The sequence below is a fragment of the Tachysurus vachellii genome, chromosome 18 (assembly GCF_030014155.1).
Source record: "Tachysurus vachellii isolate PV-2020 chromosome 18, HZAU_Pvac_v1, whole genome shotgun sequence".
NCBI lineage: Eukaryota > Metazoa > Chordata > Actinopteri > Siluriformes > Bagridae > Tachysurus > Tachysurus vachellii.
The window spans coordinates 15,395,377-15,419,564 of NC_083477.1; the positions used below are offsets into that span (position 1 = coordinate 15,395,377).

Genomic DNA, 24,188 nt, shown 5'->3' on the forward strand with positions numbered 1-24,188 from the left:
TCACTGGTTTTAATGTTATGTACTGTTTTATTATATATACATATATATATATATAGAACTTGTGTGTGTATATATATATATATATATATATATATATATATATATATATATGCATTGATGCATGCATATTATATATATATATATATATATATATATATACATATCTGATATGAATGAGATATTAGTCAATTTCTTTACAATTTCAGTGACTGGCAGGTGGTTTTGAGGTTCCTTACCTTTGAGAAGCCAAGCATGCAGGTGTTACATTGTCCAAAAAACATTGAAATGTTATTTTTAATTTACAACCTTGATCTAACAACCTAATACTGTATGTCTGTATTTAGTGATCAAATGCAAATAATAAAAATACAGCATATATTTAAAAGCAAAAAAGGGCTAATTTGTTTACTGTTGATACTTTGTACAGACATGTTGATTTGACATAACATGCTGAACTCAGGACCGAGGCAGAAAGGTGTGTCTATTTACTTGAAGGCTAGTTTAATGTACACCACCACAGATAACCACAATGTGCTTCATCCAGTATAAAATTGGGTAGTGAGCAAACCAAGGTACCAGGGCTGTCTATTGTAGTCAAATTTTTAATGGAGTTGTACTACATGTTATTCAAAATATCAGCACCATAACACCACACTCTGTACAAAAATATCACCAGATGCAGCTTTTAATTTTTCCACCCTCATTGATGCACATATAGATATAAATATCTGAATAGCAAATTCATATTCAAATACTGGCATCTCATATGGTTATCCATATATTCAAGCACCCATGCACAGCCCTCATTTTAAACTCGGCATATTCACCCATACTGTGCATGCTTCACTGAACTCCTCCAACGGGTTCTGGTTTGTGTACTGCCTGTGTCAGAATGGATGAAGTCTATCAAATAAATAGGTATTCCTGGTGTAGAATTGCTGGTTAAATGTCATGTAGAGCATTAACATGTTTAGAACTTGAGTTAAATGGCACTTCTTTTCCTTCGCAGAGTGTTTGCAAAAGAACTGAATTTTGCAGTATTTATTCTCCTCATTTGCATCTACTGCATCTGTAGCATGCATGCAATTATCACTGAAAGGTTTTCCTTTACTAAGAAAACTGTTTACTTCAGTTTTCAAATTTCAAACTTCAAATTTCAGTTTTTGAATTTGTCCGACAGTGGAACATCAAAATCTCAAATCAGGTCAAATATGCTTTCCAGAGGTTTGTATGCATTACAAACATTTATTGAGATAAATTAAAGACAGACTTCCATTAAGCAGGAGATTTCTCTCTACAGAGAAATGCACTGTAACTGTATGCATATACACTACAAGATGCAGTAGATAAAATAACATACTATTACTCTATTTAAAAGTCTTCAGAAATGCATTAAATATAAAATCAAACATGAATTCTGCATTCATAAAACCCCTGCAATAATGCAGCCATATAGGCGGACATTAAACAATGTCTTTAAACAATTATTTTCATGTAGATAATTTAGCTTTAACTGCATCAAGGTCTGCAAGCCTGAAGCTTGGCATAACAGTATAAGACAAGTGTAAAATCAGTTGATGGGGTTGGGGCAACCAATGAAGGCTAAATTTCACATAACTGCGCTTTCCCCACCAAATTAAGTGAAATATAATGTGCCAGATGTACACATCACTACCAACACTCATCCCATTATAAAAGTCCATAAATAGGGAAAGAAAAAGAATGCACTGTACAGCTTGCCATTATGCTTGCAAAAACCATAAACCTTATCGCAGTATTTCATATTCACCATCAAACAAATACCACAGACATTACTTTCTTCTTGCCCCAATTTAGTCATTCATGATGTATTTGGGCAGCAGTCTAGAGTGATAAAAAGTGAGGGAGCTGCCCCTCTGGTGGAGTTGAAGGAGAAGGTCATCGTGATGAGCTACGCTCTTTGCTCACACAGTCATCTTGGCTTGTGCTGTCACCATTTTCCATCATGACGCAGGTTCTTCGCTTTTTCCTGCGGTGGATCATGGCATCACCTTCAGAGCCTGATTCAGCCTGTAGAGAGAAAGAAAGAATAATCACGCACAATTCACGGTAAGGTAGACGTTAACATTCCATGAGCAGAATGGAAATCATTGTTAAAGAAACAAATAATAGATGTGTCAAACACTATTGGCTTTCGGTGTGTGAAGAGTCATGATTGCCACTGTTGACCAGGGCAACAGGAGGTTTTTGAGCATGCTGCAGCAAACAATTTAAAACTCTCCACAAATAACCCTGGTACAGAATTTAGCACATTACATTTAAACCCAATGACTGACCCAATATCAGACTCAAATTACAATTTACAAATAAGTCTTGCCAGTTTTATAAAGCCATACCCATTTCCAGGTGAATAAAGTCAATCAATTATTGACTTAAAAAGCATTATTTGTAATTTCCTACATTTAATCACAGATCATCAAAATGCATGTTTTGGTATTCAACCCTTTTAAAAATTTGTAAAATAGTGCAACGTACCTTTTCTATGATGAACAAACAGCATCAATTTTAATAGGTTGGCCTTTGACACAATGTTTACCTTTTAAACAAGACCTTACTTGCTAAGATAGACCATTCAGAGACAGAGCTAATACAATGCACAAACTCCACACCCACTTTCATGCACCCAAGTATTGGTATCTGATGAAATGCTGTGCTGTCATTCAGCAGGTAAAAGCCAATTAACTTGTAGCCCAAGACATGTTTTAGTCCCTCTTGTTTTCCACAAAAAGCTAAAAATTGTCAAAGGTTTTGGAAGTTATTTAATAGTGAATCTGGGGAAGAGCTTGAGTCTTTCAGAGGAAGACACAGTGGATTGTGTCAGTTTTAGCATGTAATGCAGAAATGCCTTTTTTTTAGGTAGCATACGAATTTGCTTCCACACAAGGAATACTGCAGTACCTGGAATTTATTGTACTCTACATAATTGATCATATATTGTTGCAGAGAAGGTGTCCCTGAACCTTCTCACAGTGCTCATTACCCAACACCTATGTGGAGCAGAACTGACAGCTCCAACTGCTCTGCCCAAAGTAGCACCTTTCTGAACCATTAGTGGAGCAGCTGCACCTCTGCCTACAACACAACCTGAACAGGACCGGTGGCACATTAAGAAGGATGATCTCCACTTTTCTCCTGCCCACACTCCTTGGCTATAGCCTGATAGCAACACACTTCTCTCTAGCTGTCCCAGTTATTTTTTCAGAAGTATCTGCAACACACGTACATGCAGAAGACGAGCACAAACAGGAGTCTGATAACTAGCCTGAAGGAACACAAATTCCTGGGCCTGACCATTTACTATGGCTTAATAAAGCCATATTAAGCCATAAAGAGATTGAAAAATTATGGCACATTTTCAACCCTGTCATTGCAGGCTACAGATATGAGGCAACACTCTGGAACCTGCAAATGAATGTCAGAAACGATGGAGCAGAATGACTGGCTAAAAGGCACCACTGGATGTAACGGGATCTTTTAACGTGAATCCCTCAGATATCATCTTTTAGTGACATGCAGGCCATGCTTCCGGCCTCAGTATAACCTGGTCATCGAGCCCTTGGCTTCTTCATTAATAGTAATTTGAAGAAAGTTTTTGTGAAGTAATTTGAGACCGGTAAAACATGTCTGACTTCCTGACCATCAATACTGGTTCACCACAGAGCTGTGTTCCTTCTGCTGTACTCTTCCTCTTTATACCAACAGCTTCAACAATTGAAGTTTACATATGACAACACCCTTATTAGGCTCATCTCTGAGGGGAATAAGTCTGCCTACAGGAGTGAAACAAACTTAAGCTTAATGCGGTGAAAGCTGTAGAAATGGTTGCAGACTTTAAGAAAGAACCCCAGCCCCACTTGGACCCATCATCCTGTGTCAAAACACCTCCATTATTAAGTCCATGCTCACCTCCTCCATCACCACTTGGTATGCTGCTGCCACTAACAGGAAGAGTGTCATTCAAGTTTGCCGAGAAGGTGATTGGATACAATTTGCCACATCTTCATGGCGTGCACACTTCCAAGGCACTTCCCTACAAAAACCTGAGAGCATTTGCATTTGACCACTAATGAACAATTAAAGCTTTATCTCCACTGCATGTTGCATTTGCAATTTAGCATGGTGACTGATCTACTATTGTATATCCTGCACAATTAAATTTATGTTTATTCTCATAGGTTCATATGGAATAAATTATGCTCCCTTCACATTACTATACACCAGTACACTAAGACAAATACCATGTACATAATAAACCACAATACTTGGCAATAATGGTGATTCTGATCATTTTGCAAGCCTCTTTCAAAACTTTCTACATTATTTTGATAATGCAAATACATAATACAGCAAAGATATAATTTGTTTAGGTGCCACTAGGGATGAGCAAGTACAGCATTATCTGTATCTGTATCTGTTAACCATATGAATTATCCGTATCTGTATCTGTACTCGCAGTGGGTGGGGCCTAACCCGGAAGTAGCTTGTCTTGAAATGGGTGGGGCTTTAACTGGTAATTAATATTTATAACTCTAGCTTACTACCTTTCTTTTTATGAAATACATCAAAAACGTGTCAGACACTCAGTGTCTGGTTCCTGGTTAGAGACAGCTGAAGGTTTAAAAAAGAAAAAAAATCTCAGACAGGCAGAGACGCAATGCGAGTCGCATTCTACCAAGCAAGCACCACGTCTGAACGAACCCACGTTTACCAGAACTCTACTGGTTAGTAAGTATGTATTATTAACGTTACAACCCGAAGTAAAAAGCTGAAGAAACCCTAAACGTTAACGGAAAAGACCCGCGAACCCGAGTGACTGAGTGAGAGAGAGAGCTGTTCTGTGTGTGACGGTGAGTGAGCAGAGTGAGACACAGCAACACAATACATCTGTATGTGTGTAGGGGGGGGGCGCTGTGACTAGCCTATCACAGGACGCTGACACAATCAGCTACCCAATGATGATTTTCATTCAATCCGAGCACAGATATTGACTCGTATTACTTGTATAATACTCGTACTCGGCCGAAGTGCTTTATCCGTACTGGATACTCATTTCAGCAGAGTACCCGGCTCATCTCTAGGTGCCACTTTTGACCAAATTTAGACCCAGAAGAAACAGCATTATGTATTACTCATTTTTCTGTAAACATAAGTAACTGAGTAAAATAATTAAAAACCCATGAGTAACATTTGTATAATGCATTAGTCATTTAAATGGAGTAGAATCTCTGACAGATTCCAATAAACTCAAACCATCACCCAGGCTTTTCATCTTTAGACAAAAGATTTAATGGAGTATGATTTTGGCAAAGTAAAGCCCAACATACCTCTGAATCAGAATCGGAGGAACTGGAAGAAGAGGAGGATGACGAGTCACTAGAACTGTCTGAAGCAATCCCTGTGGACTCCTGCAGGTCCACTTTGTCTGCCAGAGCAGCTATATCTGGACGCTCCTGTTTTAGAATTCTGGAAAAGATTACACTTTACTCAGTTTTCATTTATAAGTTAATCTATTCTATTTAGGCTACTGAAATAAACATTTGAATTTATTCACACCTGTACCACTTCCTGGAGAGTTTAGGCCGCCCACGAACAGTCTTGTGCCAAACAATGGGAAAGTTTGTAGTACTTGCAAAGTTCTGAGTGACTGCAATACTAGTCTCCAAGTTGAGGACAACATGCCACCAGCCACCTAGGGGACATTTAGTTAATCACTAGCAAACATGTACAGCTAATGGATTTGCATTAATCTCAAGTATAATCGAATCTGTAAAGAGCTGGTGTGGGTTTTTTGTTATCACAACCAAAGAGAAGCTATTGAAAGCCAAGATCGACTGATAAACCGATGGAATCGAGTGTGGCTTCTGCTTGGTTGGAATGAAAACCTGCACCCACACTGGCAATTTGTGGAAAAGACTGGATACACCTGCTCTAAAGGCATGGTAACTGATGTGGAATCGTGAAACACAGCAAATGCAGCTCCTCCCTTGTATATTTCCTGCAAATCAACAGCTTAAGCTAGAATGCTTAATAGTTGAGGACATTGCAACTCTTGACCCATGACAAGTAACAATGCTGTATTGTCCTGATATGTTGTATGTTTGCAAACAGAAAAAGTGAGCCAGGGATTCTGCTCCACGTCGCTAATTCATTGAATCAAAAGAGCACTGCATTAAGGATTCTTATGCCTCTTCTGCAGTATCAACACCTCAGTCAATACAGACAAACTATTGGATCACTTGTCTTTTAGATGCACTGAAATGTAAACTGCAAAGCAATGCAGCATCCTAGTACATAAAATGGACAATGGCATGCATCTTGAAACCAAAAATAATAATACTTTAAATTTTTCTTATATAACCTGTCTCTGAGCTGGTAAGAAACTGTTAAGTTGCAAAATACTTTAAATATTTCATGACTGCACTGTAAACATAGTGCATGTAAAAACCTTTTCAGGTAGAATAATTAGCTAACCAGGAACAAACACAGTTTCTCCAGGACGCTGCAGAATCTCCAGTGGCCTGAATTCAGCAGGCCAGGAAGGTAGCTGTGTGCGTGGGTAAATCACACGGAACCAGGTGATGGCCTCATCCTGCTGGTTGCCACCCACTTCTCGGGTTACCTTGATAAGCTCACGTGGTGTGTGTGTGGGGAAAAGGCACCAGCGCTTATGACCCTGCACCAGGGCATTCCATGCACTCGTGCCCAGTGGGTCAATGTGAATGCCTGTACCAGAGCGTGCAGGGCCCATCACAAACCACCTAAGGGAAAGAACAAGGATGTTGAAAAGTTATGTTGTACCTGAAAGTTTTAAAGTAATAATAATGCACTCTAATTCTCTCTCTCAAACTAGTTGTTTGTAGACTTGAGGGATATTGATTATTTACAACTTCACAATTTTACAACAATTCTTTACATTTATTTGTTAATTATTTAGACTTATAAGCCAAACTTACTATGAGATATATTGCATGGAATATGTGCTGGGGCACTAGGAAGCAAACAACAAAAAGATACACATTTTTTGACAAAATCACCAGTTCAAACATGGGGAGGGAATAAATAAATTTGTGTTACCTGTAAGGTGGTCTGCGCTTCTCTCCAGCAAATTGAAAAAGATCATCTCTGAAGAAGAGGGGCACCTGATAGTCTTCAAGCAGTTTGCGGCGTTTGGCGTGCTCACCGAAACTGCTGTCAAAAATATAGAGCGGACTGTCATCACGAGTGGACTCCATATATTCAACATAATACTTCATCTTCATCTTCACAGAGTAGCCATCATTGTCCTCCCCACACTTGAATTTCTGGTTACGGTACTTGCGCTTCAGGCGTTCCAAGGTCCATTTCTCTCTGCCAGGCCACAACTCCTGGCAATTAAGAAGGACTACAGGCTTATAGGGCTTCTCGAAGCGCTGAATGAACTCGTCTGGGCTCAGGTGCAGTGCATCCACCCTCTCCACATTGTCCTGGGAAAGACAGCTACATATCAGTTGTGCATGTGACTGGAAATTTGCAAATGCATTGAGCATAACCAATATACTTTGCATGTACACATGTTGTGAAAAAGAAACAAACACTGATTTACTAACAATTAGAAAATTTCAGCCAAGGAGAACAAGAGCTTTTGCGGAGCTTTGAAGAAAAAAACAAAAATAACAAAATAATAGTGATCTCACCAACAACCTCTACTGGGCAGGGATGAACAACCCACTGTTCAATGAAAACGAAGTAGTAAGTATCAGAAGACCAGACTGGATTTGCAAATAAACACACAGATGAGCCATTAAACATCTGGAACCAAGATTTAACAAACTGACCGAAAGAACATGCTCATAAGCCAAAACACACGAGTTCATCTGTCAGGCATAGCTGAGGTAGTGTCATGGCTGGAGATTGCATTACTGCTTCTAAAACATGCTCACCATTTATGTTACTCATGATTGTGGCACCATAAACATTCTGTCTGCAATTTACATACAAATGCATCCAATCTAATTTCAAAGATCATCATGTACCAAGATGATGAACCAAAATACGGATCACCTCATATCTTCTGATCTCAAAACCAAATATCTTCAATGTGTATGAAATAAATTAACTGGCCTTGCCATTCCAATACCTTTTGAGATGATCGAACAAGATCTTAATGGACCTTAATCATAATGGATAACTGGCAGCAATATTCTTCTAACCTGGGGCAAAATCTCTGTTCACCTTGCATGCAGTCTAACTTGCTAATTCAATGCCGGTGATGATCCTCATAAAAAGATTTTATCAAACAACTGCAATTTAAGTAGGCGCTTTAAGAACATTCTAACCAAAGCGAGTTAATCAAGTCAGAATAGAAATTATACTGCAGTTTTTTCCCAATTCGATGATTGCTGTTTTACACGTTAATTTCCAACTCTGCCTAAACGTTATAGAGGCGCTGCACAGACACCACCATCGTCTACGTGCAGTACCTAGCGTGGATTATCCACACTGCTGCTCACGATAAACGGGAACTTGAAGAAAACTCTGTTCGAGTAATAATACAGTGTAAGTGGATATTTAACGCTGTACCGAAAACTGGTCAGGATTTCTGGCCAATATTGTGCACACATGCAACAGGTTAGCATGGGGGTAAAAAAAAAAAAGTGTTCGCAGCTCAAGCTAATTTAAAACGCAGCTTAGCCAGTTAACGTTATCTGCGTTGCGCCTCGTCTCTAGCTAGCATTCGGTTACCTTCACTGTCCGGTGCGAAAGATCAAAAGTCTCGAAGTAGTTATGTTTTGTCCAGTCAAGTGAATCCTTTAGTTCAGGCCTAGCACTCCGTTTTGCTTCTTTGATTCGTTTCTTACTTTTGTGGTTCATTCCTGCTGGGTGTGTTTGAAGCGGAGTCCGCAGAAAAAGTGGTTAGCCGGCGAGGCTCCACAAGATATCAGTGAACGGAGCGGTAAAACTGACTAGCCAACAAGCAGTAAAACATGGGAATTCGGGAGCTCGGTTGTTCAGATTTCTTTTTTTAACCACCTCCGGATTAACATAGAAAAAAACCATATGTTCCTGTAACGAATAATGGAGGCAGAAAACTTCTAGGAGAAATAAAACTTAACCAGATAACAGCGACAAGAGTTACGAAATTCAACCTTGCTTAGCACAACCTACTTTTAAAAGATTAACCCCACCTTTTGTGAAATCCTAGCAAGCCTATTTGCTATATTTTGAAACGGATTTAAAATGTAAAACGTAATTGGTTGCTACAAATATTTTTTGCCGTCAGTCCACGGATAAACCAATAGGATAGCAACAGTGAAACGTACCGCTTAAAATAGTACCGGTGATTGGCTAACGTCAAGATTATGGACAAGAAGTGTGGGGGAAACTAAAATTACAGGAAGGTAGGGTGAGGGTCATTAATACCACTAGCAGTACTAGCATATGCAAGAGCTTGTCGCATTAAATGTGTAAGATACTGCAGGTGTCAAAGATGGAAATAACCTAGAGGTTTAAAAAAAAAAAACGCAATGAGTGTAAATGAATCAGTGAGATTAGGTCTAGTATTTAGCCATAGATATATACACTAGATGTCGCCTTGTATAGGGCAGTACATTGGAGCGAATGCGTCAACTGAGCCGCCATCTTGGTACGGGGGACCCCCTCCTTTTAATGCATTAGCGTCAATGTAGGCAAAGAAATAAAATCACCATAAATCGTCATGAATGCGATTTCTAGTTTTTTGGTTCGTTCCAAAGGTCAGACATGTTTTTATCATTAAGTCCAGAGAAAATTTAAGGTTTTGATATTAAGATAATCTACTTTTTCACAATATAATGCATAGTGCTAGTAGGTGTAAGTTTATTAGTTACATTCTTCCACTTGAGTAAACTTCAAATGAACAATCACTACTTACCTTATAGCCTACTGCATGTAACACTGCTACAATGGTGTGACTATACATGTTAATGTAAACATTTAAATTGTATTGGTTTATTAAATATGATACACAAAGCAATTTGCAGGTGGAAGCAAATCACAAATTTGAGAGGAACATAATGTGAAAGTTAGATAGTTGAGGTGCCAAAGACTGTTAAATCTTTTATTTATTCTTTTCCCGCAATACTTTTGCCACATTAAATAAGTATGTACTAAAGTCACATAAACCAAAAAAACCCACAAAGGCTGAACTGCCAACCTAACTGGTGACATCTTTCCAGGACTTTCAGCTGAATTAACCATTTAAAAAAAAAAGTGTTTAGTGCTGCAACTGCAACTCGTCTCTGTTTATCACTTGGTAATCTACAAACCGATGGTGGCTTAGTGGTTAGCACGTTTGCCTCACACCTCCAGGGTTGGGGGTTCGATTTCCGCCTCCGCCTTGTGTGTGTGGAGTTTGCATGTTCTCCCCTTGCCTCGGGGGTTTCCTCCGGGTACTCCGGTTTCCTCCCCCGGTCCAAAGACAATGCATGGTAGGTTGATTGGCATGTCTGGAAAATTGTCCGTAGTGTGTGATTGCGTGAGTGAATGAGAGTGTGTGTGTACCCCGTGATGGGTTGGCACTCTGTCGAGGGTGTATCCTGCCTTGATGCCCGATGACGCCTGAGATAGGCACAGGCTCCCCGTGACCCGAGGTAGTTCGGATAAGCGGTAGAAGATGAATGAATGAATGAGTTAAAACACCCCTATGGGCTGTTGATTTGTTATTAAATTTCAGGGTTGACCAGAATATCCTAACATGTTTTATTACGTTTGAAGACTACGTTTGTTTCTAATTATGTAGAGATAGTTTGTGCTGAATGTTGTATCCACACATATGTTGTTTGATCACATTCAGGGGGAGTGGTTATGTGTGGGACAGGGGGATGATTAACAAGAAATTACAATATACTTGTGTGTGTGTGTGTGTGTGTGTGTGTATATATATATATATATATATATATATATATATATATATATATATATATATATATATATATACATATATACGTATATATTATTTTATGAATTTGTTTTTAATAAAAATTATATTATGGATTATTTATCCTGTGTAATGTTTTTTTTTTAGTTAAATGCAGCTACTGTATAATATATACGGTTTCGTATCTCTGACTAAAGAAAAATAATAGAAACTCTTATTTCTGTGACAGAACCAGGTAGTCCACTTCCCGTGCCAAAAGTCGCCCTGACTAGGCTTGCCCTAATATATTTACTGCGCACGCGCACACATAGCTCTAGTCTCCCTCCCACAAAGGCAAGCTTTAAATGGTGGTAGGACAGGACAAACAACTACGAAAAACAATGCGTTGACACAATTATTTTAATTGGTTAAATAGCTACATTTTATGTTTTTAACCGAAACACACTGCTCCTTGTTTGGAAGTCACCCGTCAGTCAGACTTCTTAAAAAACTCAGTTACCCATAAACGGCTTGATCTGCTGAAAGTCAGCTGATTCCTCACATGACAGAGTTTTTACGATTTCAGCATTGAAGCGCATATGATTAGTTAGCAGCGTGAAAACTGTTCGATATTGTCAGGGTTGTTTGGTGGATTCACATAATTTAAATATACGTAAAGTCGATTTACATGGACGTCTGTTGGGTCTGGTTCTGAGACCCTGCAAACTGTGGACAATAACTATAGGATCTTACCACAGGTAAGTTCTTGAAAAAATTGCGAATCAACAGCAACTCCGAACTACAATGGTCGTTGATCGAAAGACAGACACTTCACCTGATTGAATCGATCAAATGTAGTTGATAAAGTGACGTGTGTCAATGGTAAAGATCAGAAGCAACCTTCAGCTGCTTAGTTGTCATCTTTTCTTAGTTCTAAGTCGAAGGATAATAGCTTTAGCCAAATGTAGTGGATAATATTTTATTTTAATGTACAAGAACCTTAAGCAATATACTGTACTTTTAAAACTATTGTAATTACCTGTAAATACACAACAGTATTGGTTACTCTCTTGCCATATTGCTATTTATTAATAAATTACATTGTGACTCATATTACACTGTTTACATCCAGAATTTTAACTGGTTCTGAATCGACATGGAGGAGGTGAAAGAATGATGTCATAATTATGTTGATTTGGGATCAGAATCAGCTTTATTCGCCAAGTGTGCACAGACACACAAGGGATTTGTTGTGGTTTTTAAGGTGCCCTTGTAACATTCATACATTTATACATATCTGGCATGTGAACAGTAAACATTTAAATAGTAAGGATTTACATAGTACTTGAGAAAGAGTCCGTAAATAGGAGACAAAACTGCTTTTGTGCACAGAGATCTGTAGTGTCTTCCTGAAGGGAGAAGTACAAACAGGTTGTGGCTGGGATGAGAGGGGTCTGTAATGATGTTACCTGCCCATTTCTTTACTCTAGAGTTGTTCAAGTCCTGATGGTTGGGCATGTGTACACCAATGATCCTTTCAGCTGTCCTAACAGTCGGTTCCAGTGTCCTTAAGTATGATTTGCTGGCTTACCCAAACCAAGCAGATATAGAAGAGCACAAAACCGACTCAATAAAATTGTGTCATCTGTGCCTGTGGCAAGTTGAAACTCTGCCGGGCCTTTTTAACAATGGAGTCAATTTGAATGTCCCACTTCAGGTCCTGGGAGATGGTGGTTCACAGGAACTTGAATGACAACACTGCAGCCACAGTGCTGTCCATGATGGTGAGTGGGGGGAGGGCAGGGGGGGATTTCTCCTAAAGTCTACTATCATCTCCACAGTTTTGAGCATGTTCAGCTCCAATTTGGTTGTAGTGCAATCCCATGTTGCATCATCTACAGACCTGTTTGCTCGGTAAGCAAACTGCAGGGGGCACAGCAAGGGTCCAGTGATGTCCTTCAAGTAGGCCAACACGAGCCTCTCAAATGACTTCATGACCACAGACGGTAAAGCAACAGTTCTGGGATTTTAGTTGTTTGGGTACAGGGATTATGGTGGAGAGTTTGAAGCAGGAAGGGACTTTGCATGGCTCCAATGATCTGTTGAAGATCAATGTGAAGTTAGAAGATAGCTGGACAGTGCAGGCTTTGGGGCAGGCTGGAGAGACACAGTCTGGGCCTTTGGCTTTCCTTATCTTCTATTTGCTGAAGACTTTGGGTACATTATCTTCACAGATCTTGAGTACAGGCTGAGGAACAGTGGGAGGAGGCAGGGGGAGGGTGCTGATGCCCGTGTTGTAAGATTAACAGACCAGGCTTTTGTATTTTAAACCTGCAGTAGAACTCATTCAGGTCTTCAGCCATTTGTTAATTGGCCTCAGTGCTGGGGGATGTGGTCTTGTCACATTTCTTCTTACAAATTATTTTTATAGTGCTGTTAACAATTCACATTGTCTCAAAGCAGCATATATATATATATGTCCTTCAATTAGGCCAACAAGAGCCTCTCAAATGACTTCTGTCTCTGTGCCTGTGTGTCTCTGTGCCTGTGTGTGTGTCTCTGTGCCTGTGTTTGTGTCTCTGTGCCTGTGTTTGTGTGTCTCTGTGCCTGTGTGTGTGTCTCTGTGCCTGTGTGTGTGTCTCTGTGCCTGTGTGGGTGTGTGTCTCTGTGCCTGTGTGGGTGTGTGTCTCTGTGCCTGTGTGGGTGTGTGTCTCTGTGCCTGTGTGGGTGTGTGTCTCTGTGCCTGTGTGGGTGTGTGTCTCTGTGCCTGTGTGGGTGTGTGTCTCTGTGCCTGTGTGGGTGTGTGTCTCTGTGCCTGTGTGGGTGTGTGTCTCTGTGCCTGTGTGGGTGTGTGTCTCTGTGCCTGTGTGGGTGTGTGTCTCTGTGCCTGTGTGGGTGTGTGTCTCTGTGCCTGTGTGGGTGTGTGGGTGGGGGTGTGTCTCTGTGCCTGTGTGGGTGGGGGTGTGTCTCTGTGCATATGTGGGCGTGGGGGTGTGTCTCTGTGCCTGTGTGGGTGTGGGTGTGTCTCTGTGCCTGTGTGGGAGTCTCTGTGCCTGTGTGGGGGTGTCTCTGTGCCTGTGTGGGGGTGTCTCTGTGCCTGTGTGGGGGTGTCTCTGTGCCTGTGTGGGGGTGTCTCTGTGCCTGTGGGGGGGGGGGGGTGTCTCTGTGCCTGTGTGGGGGTGTGTCCCTCTGTGTGTGTGTGTGTGTCTCTGTGCCTGTGCCTGTGTGTGTGTCTCTGTGCCTGTGTGTGTGTGTCTCTGTGCCTGTGTGTGTGTGTGTGTCTCTGTGCCTGTGTGTGTGTCTCTGTGCCTGTGTGTGTGTGTGTGTGTCTCTGTGCCTGTGTGTGTGTGTGTGTGTGTGTGTGTGTGTGTGTGTGTGTGTGTGTCTCTGTTCCTGTGTGTGTGTGTGTCTCTGTTCCTGTGTGTGTGTGTGTCTCTGTTCCTGTGTGTGTGTGTGTCTCTGTTCCTGTGTGTGTGCGTGTGTCTCTGTTCCTGTGTGTGTGTGTGTCTCTGTTCCTGTGTGTGCGTGCGTGTGTCTCTGTTCCTGTGTGTGCGTGCGTGTGTCTCTGTTCCTGTGTGTGTGTGTCTCTGTTCCTGTGTGTGTGCGTGTGTCTCTGTTCCTGTGTGTGTGCGTGTGTCTCTGTTCCTGTGTGTGTGCGTGTGTCTCTGTTCCTGTGTGTGTGTGTGTCTCTCTGTTCCTGTGTGTGTGTGTGTGTCTCTGTGCCTGTGTGTGTGTGTGTGTCTCTGTGCCTGTGTGTGTGTGTGTGTCTCTGTGCCTGTGTGTGTGTGTGTGTGTGTCTCTGTGCCTGTGTGTGTGTGTGTGTCTCTGTGCCTGTGTGTGTGTGTGTGTCTCTGTGTGTGTGTGTCTCTGTGCCTGTGTGTGTGTGTGTGTGTCTCTGTGCCTGTGTGTGTGTGTGTGTGTGTGTGTGTGTGTGTGTCTCTGTGCCTGTGTGTGTGTGTGTCTCTGTGCCTGTGTGTGTGTGTGTCTCTGTTCCTGTGTGTGTGTGTGTCTCTGTTCCTGTGTGTGTGTGTGTCTCTCTGTTCCTGTGTGTGTGTGTCTCTCTGTTCCTGTGTGTGTGTGTCTCTCTGTTCCTGTGTGTGTGTGTCTCTGTGCCTGTGTGTGTGTGTGTGTCTCTGTGCCTGTGTGTGTGTGTGTGTCTCTGTGCCTGTGTGTGTGTGTGTGTCTCTGTGCCTGTGTGTGTGTGTGTGTCTCTGTGCCTGTGTGTGTGTGTGTGTCTCTGTGCCTGTGTGTGTGTGTGTGTCTCTGTGCCTGTGTGTGTGTGTGTGTCTCTGTGCCTGTGTGTGTGTGTGTGTCTCTGTGCCTGTGTGTGTGTGTGTGTCTCTGTGCCTGTGTGTGTGTGTGTGTCTCTGTGCCTGTGTGTGTGTGTGTCTCTGTGCCTGTGTGTGTGTGTGTGTCTCTGTGCCTGTGTGTGTGTGTGTGTGTGTCTCTGTGCCTGTGTGTGTGTGTGTGTGTCTCTGTGCCTGTGTGTGTGTGTGTGTCTCTGTGCCTGTGTGTGTGTGTGTGTCTCTGTGCCTGTGTGTGTGTGTGTGTCTCTGTGCCTGTGTGTGTGTGTGTGTCTCTGTGCCTGTGTGTGTGTGTGTGTGTCTCTGTGCCTGTGTGTGTGTGTGTGTCTCTGTGCCTGTGTGTGTGTGTGTGTGTGTGTCTGTGCCTGTGTGTGTGTGTGTGTCTCTGTGCCTGTGTGTGTGTGTGTGTGTCTCTGTGCCTGTGTGTGTGTGTGTCTCTGTGCCCGTGTGTGTCTCTGTGCGTGTGTGTCTCTGTGCCTGTGCGTGTGTGTCTGTGTCTCTGTGTCTCCCTCCCCCTCCCTCCCAGTGTTCCGGGTTCCAAGTCTGATCATCTCTTCTTACGGAGCTCAGGCTCAGACACAGACACAGAGACACACAGACTCAGCGACACAGAGACAGAGACTGAAACTGTACATTATATGTGCCCACAGCATCCAGACATCCCAGTTCAACCCTCAAGATCTACTCCTTTACCTAAGAAATGCTATTCATAAAAAGCTAGATTAAACAAATTAGCCTGGACTTAAACACTGAGTCTGTGTCTAATTAGAAGTCTGTTTCATAACTGTGGGGCTCTTTAAGAAAAGGCTCTGCCCCCTGCTATAGCCTATTGTATTTGAGGCACTACCAAATAGCCTACACTTTTTAATCGAAGTAGGCATGTTGGAACATTAAAAAAAACAAAAGATCTCTCAAGTACTGTAGCGCGTGACCATTAAGTGCTTTATAGGTTGGTAATAGTATTTTATAATCAATGCAAAACTTGACTGGGAGCCAGTGCAATGAGGATAAAATAGGGGTGATATGTTCATATCTTCTGGTTCTAGTTAGGACTCTAGCTGCTGCGTTCTGGACAAACTGGAGCTTGTTTATGCTCCTACTGGAACATTCAGACAGTAAAGCATTACAGTAATCCAACGTAGAGGTAACAAATGCATGAACTAGTGTTTCTAGTGCATAAAACTCTAGTACATTTATCTCACATGTACAACCAGAACCAGAGACTTTTGTGATGGTTAGTCATAGTGCAAAACTATAACTTCTCATAACTTATTATAACTATCATCAATTTCACAAGCCTGGTAAATAAGTTGTACATAGGTATTCACAAACCTGTTTGGTCTGTTCAGGTGGGTGTATTACTTTCATAAGCATTAGTATGTCTGCTTGTTCTTTTATTCTCTTGCTTGCTCTTTTCATCTGTCTTTACCCCTCCATTTCTCTGCAGCTCTCTGCCCGATTGGTGGACTGAGTGTTAGTCATCTTTGTCGCCAGTTGATCATGGGGATGCACCTGGAATGGGAGGAGTCCTATCTTTAAAGTGAGCATGGCAGTGATGTTGAGCTTGCACTTTGCCACACTCTCTCACACACACACACACACACACACACACACACACACACACACACAGAGATTATTACCTTATTGCTCTGCTTTTGTTTTCTCTGTGCTTAAATTTGTATTCTTTGCTATGATTCTGTTCTAAGTGTACTAACTCTTGCACTAACTCTAACTGTTTCTACTATGTGTTTTGTTTGTCTATGGTATGTAAATGTCTGCTGTGTGTGTTGTATTAATTGTAAATATTAATTGCAGCCCTAGGAAGGACAAACAGGTCAGCAAGTGTGGGCGCATACAAAACTCTCCCAAAGATTTTCTCTGTCTAGACAAACGAGGTGAGTGTGTGGGGACCTTTCCTTGTATTTTCTCTTATGACAGAGTAGTAGCTAGTTATATTTGCAGGGTGAATACAGAGTATGGTGAAGCAGCATATCTTATGTTCTTTTCTTTGGTACAAGTTTAGTTCTGTCCTGTAGGGACTGCCTGTGCATTTGTTATCCTTCAGACTTCCACTTGTTAAAACTGTCTTACAAGGTGTACCCCTGTATCAAAGTATCTTTATAACATACAAACCCAGCTTTTCATCATCTGTCTCCAGCTCATTGTGCAGCATTTGAGAAACTATTAACATGGTTGTCTTACAGCAGTCACCTGCTATCTTTGTGCTTTTCAGGGTGCTGTCAAGTAAGGATATCACACCAAGATGAGGCCAGAAATCAAATCACTGTTAAACATCATTGTATTGGGTCTTGGCTTTATGTTAATGTTCACTGCCTTCCAGACCTGTGGAAACATTGAAGTACGAGAAAAAATTGTTGAATCTTATTTTAAAATATTTTCAGTGTAAATAAAACTCATTATTTGTTACTCTTTCACTTTACTATACTTTTATACATATTTTGAAATGTTATATTTTGAAAAGGCTTTTTATATATATATATATATATATATATATATATATATATATATATATATATATATATATATATATATATATATAATATTGTGTTAATTGTGTTTGGTCTTTTTACAGCAAACTGTGATTAGAAGTTATAATAGCACAGAATTCCATGGAAGTGGGTACACAAGGTATTATGTTTGCAAAAATATTTTTTTAGCTTGTTTGTATTGCTGTGAGTTTATTTTCCTTTGTAGTAAAAAGTTCTTCATAACTCTTTATGGAATTTATAATTTAAGGAATCTCAGTATTTATTTCCAAGAATTTAAGTCCTGGCAATTCATTGGTCATTTTGTCTGGGAGATCACATTATTAGCACAAGGAGGAAAAGATGTTACAAGACATGACACTGTTTTCACACTAATATTAACTTAATTGCTTTTTGATAGCATGGCTATTATCTATGGAGTCTTCTCTGCATCAAACTTAATTGCCCCTTCAGTGGTAGCTGTCATTGGACCTCAGTTGTCACTATTTTTCAGTGGACTAATTTACAGGTAAGGTCAGGACAAGGAGAATGTATGTTTTTCTAATTGTCATATTCATTCCTGTACTGAAAATGGTCTCTTTTTAGTGGATACATTGCTATGTTTATTCACCCCTTTACCTGGAGTTTCTACACTGCTTCAGTCTTGGTTGGAATTGCAGCTGCAGGTAAAGAGTGATGATTATTAAGCACTTTTACAAACCTTTGTGGCATCCTCTTCTTTTTCACTTTTTAAATCTTTTTATTTACTTTTCATAGTGCTGTGGACAGCTCAGGGGAATCTTCTCACCATCAATTCCAGTGACTCTTCCATTGGACGAAACAGTGGGATATTCTGGGCTTTGCTTCAGTTTAGGTGTCTCTGTGATTTTTTGTTTTCCATATGTTATATAATAAATTACATTATATAATAGATGAATTTATCTTAAGCCAGAACAAGCTGAAGGATACTTTTTGTGTGTGTATGTTCTTTCTTGCAGCTTGTTCTTTGGCAATCTATATATTTATGTTGAATGGCAAGGGAAGGTTCACATATCAGGTGAGGGTTATGATGTTTTTCAAGTGGTATGAGTACATACTATATGTGCAGTTATGTGTAGGTAGAAATAATACTCAAAAGTTGCTGCCTACTTCTCTGTGTGTCTAAGATAAAGACCGGCAGACAGTGTTCATCTCACTCACCATCATCAGTCTGGTTGGAAACTTCCTTTTCTTCCTCATTCAGCGGCCTGTAACAGAAGTTGTGCCATCTGACAGATCTGAATCACCACTGCCTGGAGATGCTTGTGAAAGCGACTCAGTTGTGATGTGAGTATGGAAATCATGACCCCTGGATTGGCAAAAAATGCTTTTAATAGTTCATGCTTAATATACAGTAAAGACAAACATATCTCAATAATGTTTGTGTTTTTACCCAGAGCACCCCAGGGTCTAGGTGCTCAGGCACTGGTGGCATTCAGTAAGTTTCTGTGCTGCTGTAAAATACTTTAAAACACTAATTTTAAACTCAGCTAACTAGTTTTAAGTACTGATGAATGTTGTGTTAACAGAGAAATCCATTCAGCTGGCCATGACCAAAGAAATGTTGCTGCTAAGCATATCCATCGCATACACAGGTAAACCCAATACTTGTTCCTAGACTGTTAGATTATTACATTTTACATTAAAAATCCCTTTCCAGAAGAACTTTTTTGTCATAAAAACCCATAGCAAGATTTGGACTTCTTAAAGAAATTTTGAAACAAATGCAAGTTACTAAATCAAGATTTCTTTTCTTTTTCACTAAAATTGATCTCAATTTCCAAGGACATTAATGTTTGACACTTTTTCTTTCCCTGATGACTGAGCTGACACCCACTATAGAATGTGATGTTGCATTAGGGTTCGGGACTGTTTTGCAACAATGATGCTAAAATGTTATAAATGTAAATGATGCAGGGTTCATGATAAGACCCCGAGCATAAATGCAATTTACCACAGTAATGGTTGCAGGAATAGAGAATGCAGTCCACCTTCACAAACCAAGAAAATAAAGTATGTTTTTTTCCTTTACAGGGCTGGAACTGACTTTTTACAGTGGTGTTTATGGGACATGTGTTGGAGCCATGACTCGCTTTGGTGATGATGCCAAAAGTCTCATTGGCCTTGCTGGAATTTTTATTGGTGTTGGCGAAATACTTGGTAAGATTCTCTGATTGTGTTTTGATAAGGCTGTGTTTTGACACAAAAAGGTATAATGATATTTCTTTGATCAGGTGGGTCTGTGTTTGGAATGCTGAACCAGTGCAAGTATGGAAGGAACCCTGTGGTGTTTTTGGGATTGGTCACCCATATTTTGGCCTTCTACCTAATATTCCTGAACATAGCCAGTGATGCTCCCTTGGCCCCAGAGGAGGGCACACAGCTGGAAGGCTTCATCACTCCCAGGTAATACAGAATAACAGGAGTGCCCATACTTGCTGGTTGCAATTTATACAAGGTATACTTGCTGTTGGTTTGTCCGCTTATCTTGATTTGTATTTGATTTTGTGTTTATCCTATCACGTTTTCCCTGGAATCAGCATCGAGTTGGCATTGTTCTGCAGTTTTCTGCTTGGGCTCGGTGATAGCTGTTTCAACACACAACTGCTGAGCATTGTGGGATTTATATTTCGTGAAGACAGTGCCCCAGCATTTGCTGTTTTCAAGTTTGTACAGGTAAAACACAGCAGTTTAATTGTTGTATGTTGTGGTTAAATGTATTTATTAATTTATTTGTTTTATATATATATATATATATATATTTATTTTTTTGTGCTTGTAATAGGTATTTGGCATTTAACAATAATTAGATATTCATTAGTTATTTGGTAAACTAACAAGTTTTATACAAGCAGTATATGATCACATCAAAATAATGTGATCATAGGTGATGTGCATATTAGGTTTTGTTCTTATGTTTATTATTTATTATTGGATCTAAAACTACTTACATAAATACCAGGTCAATTACTGAGTACCCAGATTGCTGCTGGGCAGACTTTTTTATGCTTGGTGTACTATTCGCAAACTAGCATTAACACTAATAGTAATTAATAGTATTAATACTAATAATAACTTGTTGGTAATCCTCTTATGCTAGTCTGTGTCAGCTTATGGATCTGTCATTAAAATTTGTAGCCAAAGAAAATTAACGGGCATCAGACTGTGTACTTTATACATTGACCATCCACTGTGAACATGTTACCTTTCACAGTCAGGTCCATATTTAGATACTTAAAACGTATGTGGAGACAGTATGTAGGAGTTAAATTAAATTGGATTATGTATTTGATAATGGATATGAACATATCCATTATCAAATACATAATACAATATTCATTATCAAATACATAATACAATATTCATTATCAAATACATAATCCAATTTATTTCAACTCCTGCATACTGTCTCACGGAGAGAATTACAGCCAAAACAAACTAGTACAAACCCCTACACCCTATTTCTATGTAAGGACCCTCAAATTAAGGTCTAATTAAGGTTCATTTAATTAAACTAAAGGTCTGCATTTAATTCTTTCATTTTTATTTTTTTACTTCTGTATACACCATTCATTCATTCATTCATCTTCTACCGCTTATCCGAACTACCTCGGGTCACGGGGAGCCTGTGCCTATCTCAGGTGTCATTGGGCATCATGGCAGGATACACCCTGGACGGAGTGCCAACCCATCGCAGGGCGCACACACACACACACACACACACACACACACTCATTCACACACTAGGAACAATTTTCCAGAGATGCAAATCAACCTACCATGCATGTCTTTGGACCGGGGGAGTACCTGGAGGAAACCCCCGAGGCACGGGGAGAACATGCAAACTCCACACACACAAGGTGGAGGCGGGAATCGAACCCCGACCCTGGAGGTATGAGGCGAACGTGCTAACCACTAATCCACCGTGCCCCCCTCTGTATACACCAATAAGCCATAAAATTAAAATCATTGTTAGGTGAAGAAAACAAAACTGATCTTATAATCATCTTATAATGGCATCTGTCAATGGGTGGAAGAGATGAACAGCAAGTGAACTGTTAGTTCTCCAAGTTGTTTTGGAAGCAGGATAAGTGGCCAAGCATAAGGATCTGAGCAACTTTGACAAGGGCCAATTTGGGATGGCTAGATGACTGGGTCAGAGTATCTCCAAAACAGCAGGCCTTGTCAGGTGTTCCTACTGTAAAGTGCCTAGCACCTATGAAAAGTGTTCCAAGGACAGACAATCAGTGAACCCATCTGGACCAATCCACAGAACAGCTACTGTAGCAAAAATTACTGAAAAAGCTGCCTGTAAATGAGAAGTGTCAGAACATACAGTACATTACAACTTTCTGCTTATAGAGCTGTATAGCCACAGACTGGTCAATGAAAATGACTCCAATGGGCAAGTGACCATCTTAACTGAACCATAGAGCAACAGAAGGTGGCCTGAGGTGATGAATAACCTTTTCTTTTACATTGTGTGGACGGCCGGGTGCATGTGCGTTGCTTACCTAAACGATGGCTCCCATTATTTATTTTTCACTAAGCTTCCCTGAAATATTTCACTTTTAGCCTGGATTCAGACTGGAAATGTGTTGAATGTTTGTGTCTGAATTACACAGTTCACTGGGTCATGCATCTCAGATTGTAAAATATGGAAATACATATTTATGTAAAATATGGAAAAATCATATCCCTGCTGAAGAAGAGCTGGTACCAAGATGCACCATAGGTAAAAAGGCAAGCCGGTGGAGAAAGTTTGATGCTGTATGAAACCTTGGGTCCTAGCAATCTTGTTGCTGCTACTTGGACACTGTAGCATATAGCCAACATGTACCTAAACATAATGTATACACTTTCATGGTAATGGAATTCCCTAATGTTAGTGGCCACTTTCAACAGGAAAAATGCCCTGCCACACTGCAAAATTGTTCAGCAATGGTTTACCGAACATGGCATGTTCAAGGTGTTAACTTGGCCTCCAAATTCTCCAAATCTGAATCCAATTGAGCATTTGTGGAATATGCTGGACAAACAATCCAATCACTGGCAGCCCCACCAGGACTTTTGCAAGTATCTTGACTCAGAGGGTTAGAGCTATTTTACAAGCACAATGCAGACAAACAAATTATTATGTAGGTGGTTTTAATATGGCTGATCGGTGTATAGTGTAGTAGAAGGCTAAAATAATTGCAACTTTGACAATGTCCAAATTTTTATATACCTGGCTTTATAATGCAGGAGACTTCTGTCTATCTGCATGGTGGACCTGATGCACTTGTTTAATTAGTTAATCTTGGTCTGCAATTAAACATCAAATGCACTTCATGGACTGAATGGCCCTTTGCTGATAAGATTGAAGATTATAATGGAATTTTATATATATATATACGTATATATAAATAAATATAAATAGAATTACAAATACACAACAATATAAATGTTTTTTATATATATTTTAAATGATAAAGCATTTGTGTAGTATGAAAAATTACTACTTTTGACTCTTTAAAAATATTTTCTTCTTTGTAATGGAAAACCATGTGTTCTTATCCCCATGCTCTCTGCAGTCCATTGCTGCAGCTCTAGCCTTCTTCTACAGTAATTATCTCCAGCTATACTGGCAACTGCTCATTATGGTACTGGTGGGCTTTACTGGCACCCTTTCTTTCTTTGTGGCTGAATGGAGGGTGGTCAACTGCGGACGAAACTCAGATTATGACAGCATCTAATGCCTGGAGTCCGAGAGAGAATTTGGAACCAGAAGACTTCCTTTGTGCCCTCCTTTTCAGCTTTTTTTGTGCATCTTTCTGGATCCCCAGGACTGGTGTGGAATGAGTAGTACTGCAGAATGTTGTGGTGTTCTCTTTTTTGGCTCACTCATCGCTCTGAAATGTGTCTTTTGTCTCTTTTTTTAAATACTCAATATATAAGCCATTAAAGTCACTGTTTGCATTTGTGGTAATTTAGTTCTAATTTTAAAAGGGAGGGGTTGGTCGATTGCACCACTCAAAAATGTGATACTACATAAGCTGAATAATTATTTCAGACATAATTCAAGCACTGTCAGGAATTATCAACAGAACCAGATAATGCTGTATGACAACTGTCTCAACACAATCAAATTATATAGAGAGGAATTTTAAATACCTTTTAATTATATATTTTAATTATAATCCTGTCTCAAAATCAATAAGCTTCCAATGCAAAATTGCATTGAGAAATATTAAACCATTAAAGTTTTACTTTATTTTATGTCTTCTGAATTTTTTTCATTTATTAATATTTTTTAGCCACTGCATATTACAATCATGTAATGTTTATGCAAAGCACATATCTTCAGTGTTATTCATACTTACAGCCGATGTGTTTGATGATAAATAAATAGGTTAAGGTTCAATGATGTATGAATGTGCAAACCTGTATGACACTTCTCCAGGTATG

At 40.0% G+C, this 24,188-nt stretch overlaps 2 protein-coding genes across 4 annotated transcripts; one reads left to right on the top strand and one right to left on the bottom strand.

Annotated features, from left to right (window-relative positions):
* Positions 1 to 480: 480 nt before the first annotated feature.
* On the bottom strand, positions 481 to 9,187 carry jmjd6 (jumonji domain containing 6, arginine demethylase and lysine hydroxylase). The gene is made up of 6 exons (XM_060892422.1): positions 8,761 to 9,187; positions 7,114 to 7,502; positions 6,511 to 6,797; positions 5,593 to 5,728; positions 5,364 to 5,502; positions 481 to 2,049 (listed from the first exon to the last, which is right to left on the bottom strand). The coding sequence occupies exons 1-6, from the start codon at positions 8,887 to 8,889 to the stop codon at positions 1,918 to 1,920; spliced, it is 1,212 nt and encodes a 403-aa protein (XP_060748405.1). The 5' UTR covers positions 8,890 to 9,187; the 3' UTR covers positions 481 to 1,917.
* A 2,078-nt stretch (positions 9,188 to 11,265) lies between these two features.
* mfsd11 (major facilitator superfamily domain containing 11) lies at positions 11,266 to 23,999 on the top strand. Of its 3 annotated transcripts, XM_060892484.1 has the most exons (17): positions 11,266 to 11,670; positions 12,630 to 12,696; positions 16,664 to 16,756; positions 17,032 to 17,111; positions 17,450 to 17,575; positions 17,810 to 17,865; positions 18,124 to 18,231; positions 18,309 to 18,388; positions 18,480 to 18,576; positions 18,701 to 18,759; positions 18,869 to 19,028; positions 19,139 to 19,179; positions 19,271 to 19,336; positions 19,776 to 19,901; positions 19,976 to 20,147; positions 20,282 to 20,417; positions 23,315 to 23,999. In XM_060892484.1, exons 5-17 carry the CDS (start codon positions 17,480 to 17,482, stop codon positions 23,474 to 23,476), a joined length of 1,359 nt encoding a protein of 452 aa, XP_060748467.1. In that variant the 5' UTR covers positions 11,266 to 11,670; positions 12,630 to 12,696; positions 16,664 to 16,756; positions 17,032 to 17,111; positions 17,450 to 17,479; the 3' UTR covers positions 23,477 to 23,999. The 3 variants fall into 3 exon arrangements, with proteins under 3 accessions (XP_060748467.1, XP_060748466.1, XP_060748468.1); XM_060892483.1 differs by lacking the exon at positions 12,630 to 12,696; XM_060892485.1 differs by lacking the exons at positions 12,630 to 12,696; positions 16,664 to 16,756.
* The last annotated feature ends 189 nt before the right edge of the window (positions 24,000 to 24,188 follow it).

What these genes read in the sequence shown, in the direction of transcription:
- jmjd6 (XM_060892422.1), bottom strand. Translation starts at nt 8,889, where the DNA reads ATGAACCACAAAAGTAAGAAACGAATCAAAGAAGCAAAACGGAGTGCT. An exon ending in TTTCGCACCGGACAGTGAAG is followed by an intron (nt 7,503 to 8,760) that starts GTAACCGAATGC and finishes TGTCTTTCCCAG; the next exon opens with GACAATGTGGAGAGGGTGGA. An exon ending in CCTCCGATTCTGATTCAGAG is followed by an intron (nt 2,050 to 5,363) that starts GTATGTTGGGCT and finishes TTCTCTCTACAG; the next exon opens with GCTGAATCAGGCTCTGAAGG.
- mfsd11 (XM_060892484.1), top strand. Translation starts at nt 17,480, where the DNA reads ATGAGGCCAGAAATCAAATCACTGTTAAACATCATTGTATTGGGTCTT. An exon ending in GGTTGGAATTGCAGCTGCAG is followed by an intron (nt 18,389 to 18,479) that starts GTAAAGAGTGAT and finishes TACTTTTCATAG; the next exon opens with TGCTGTGGACAGCTCAGGGG. An exon ending in TGGTGTTGGCGAAATACTTG is followed by an intron (nt 19,902 to 19,975) that starts GTAAGATTCTCT and finishes TTCTTTGATCAG; the next exon opens with GTGGGTCTGTGTTTGGAATG.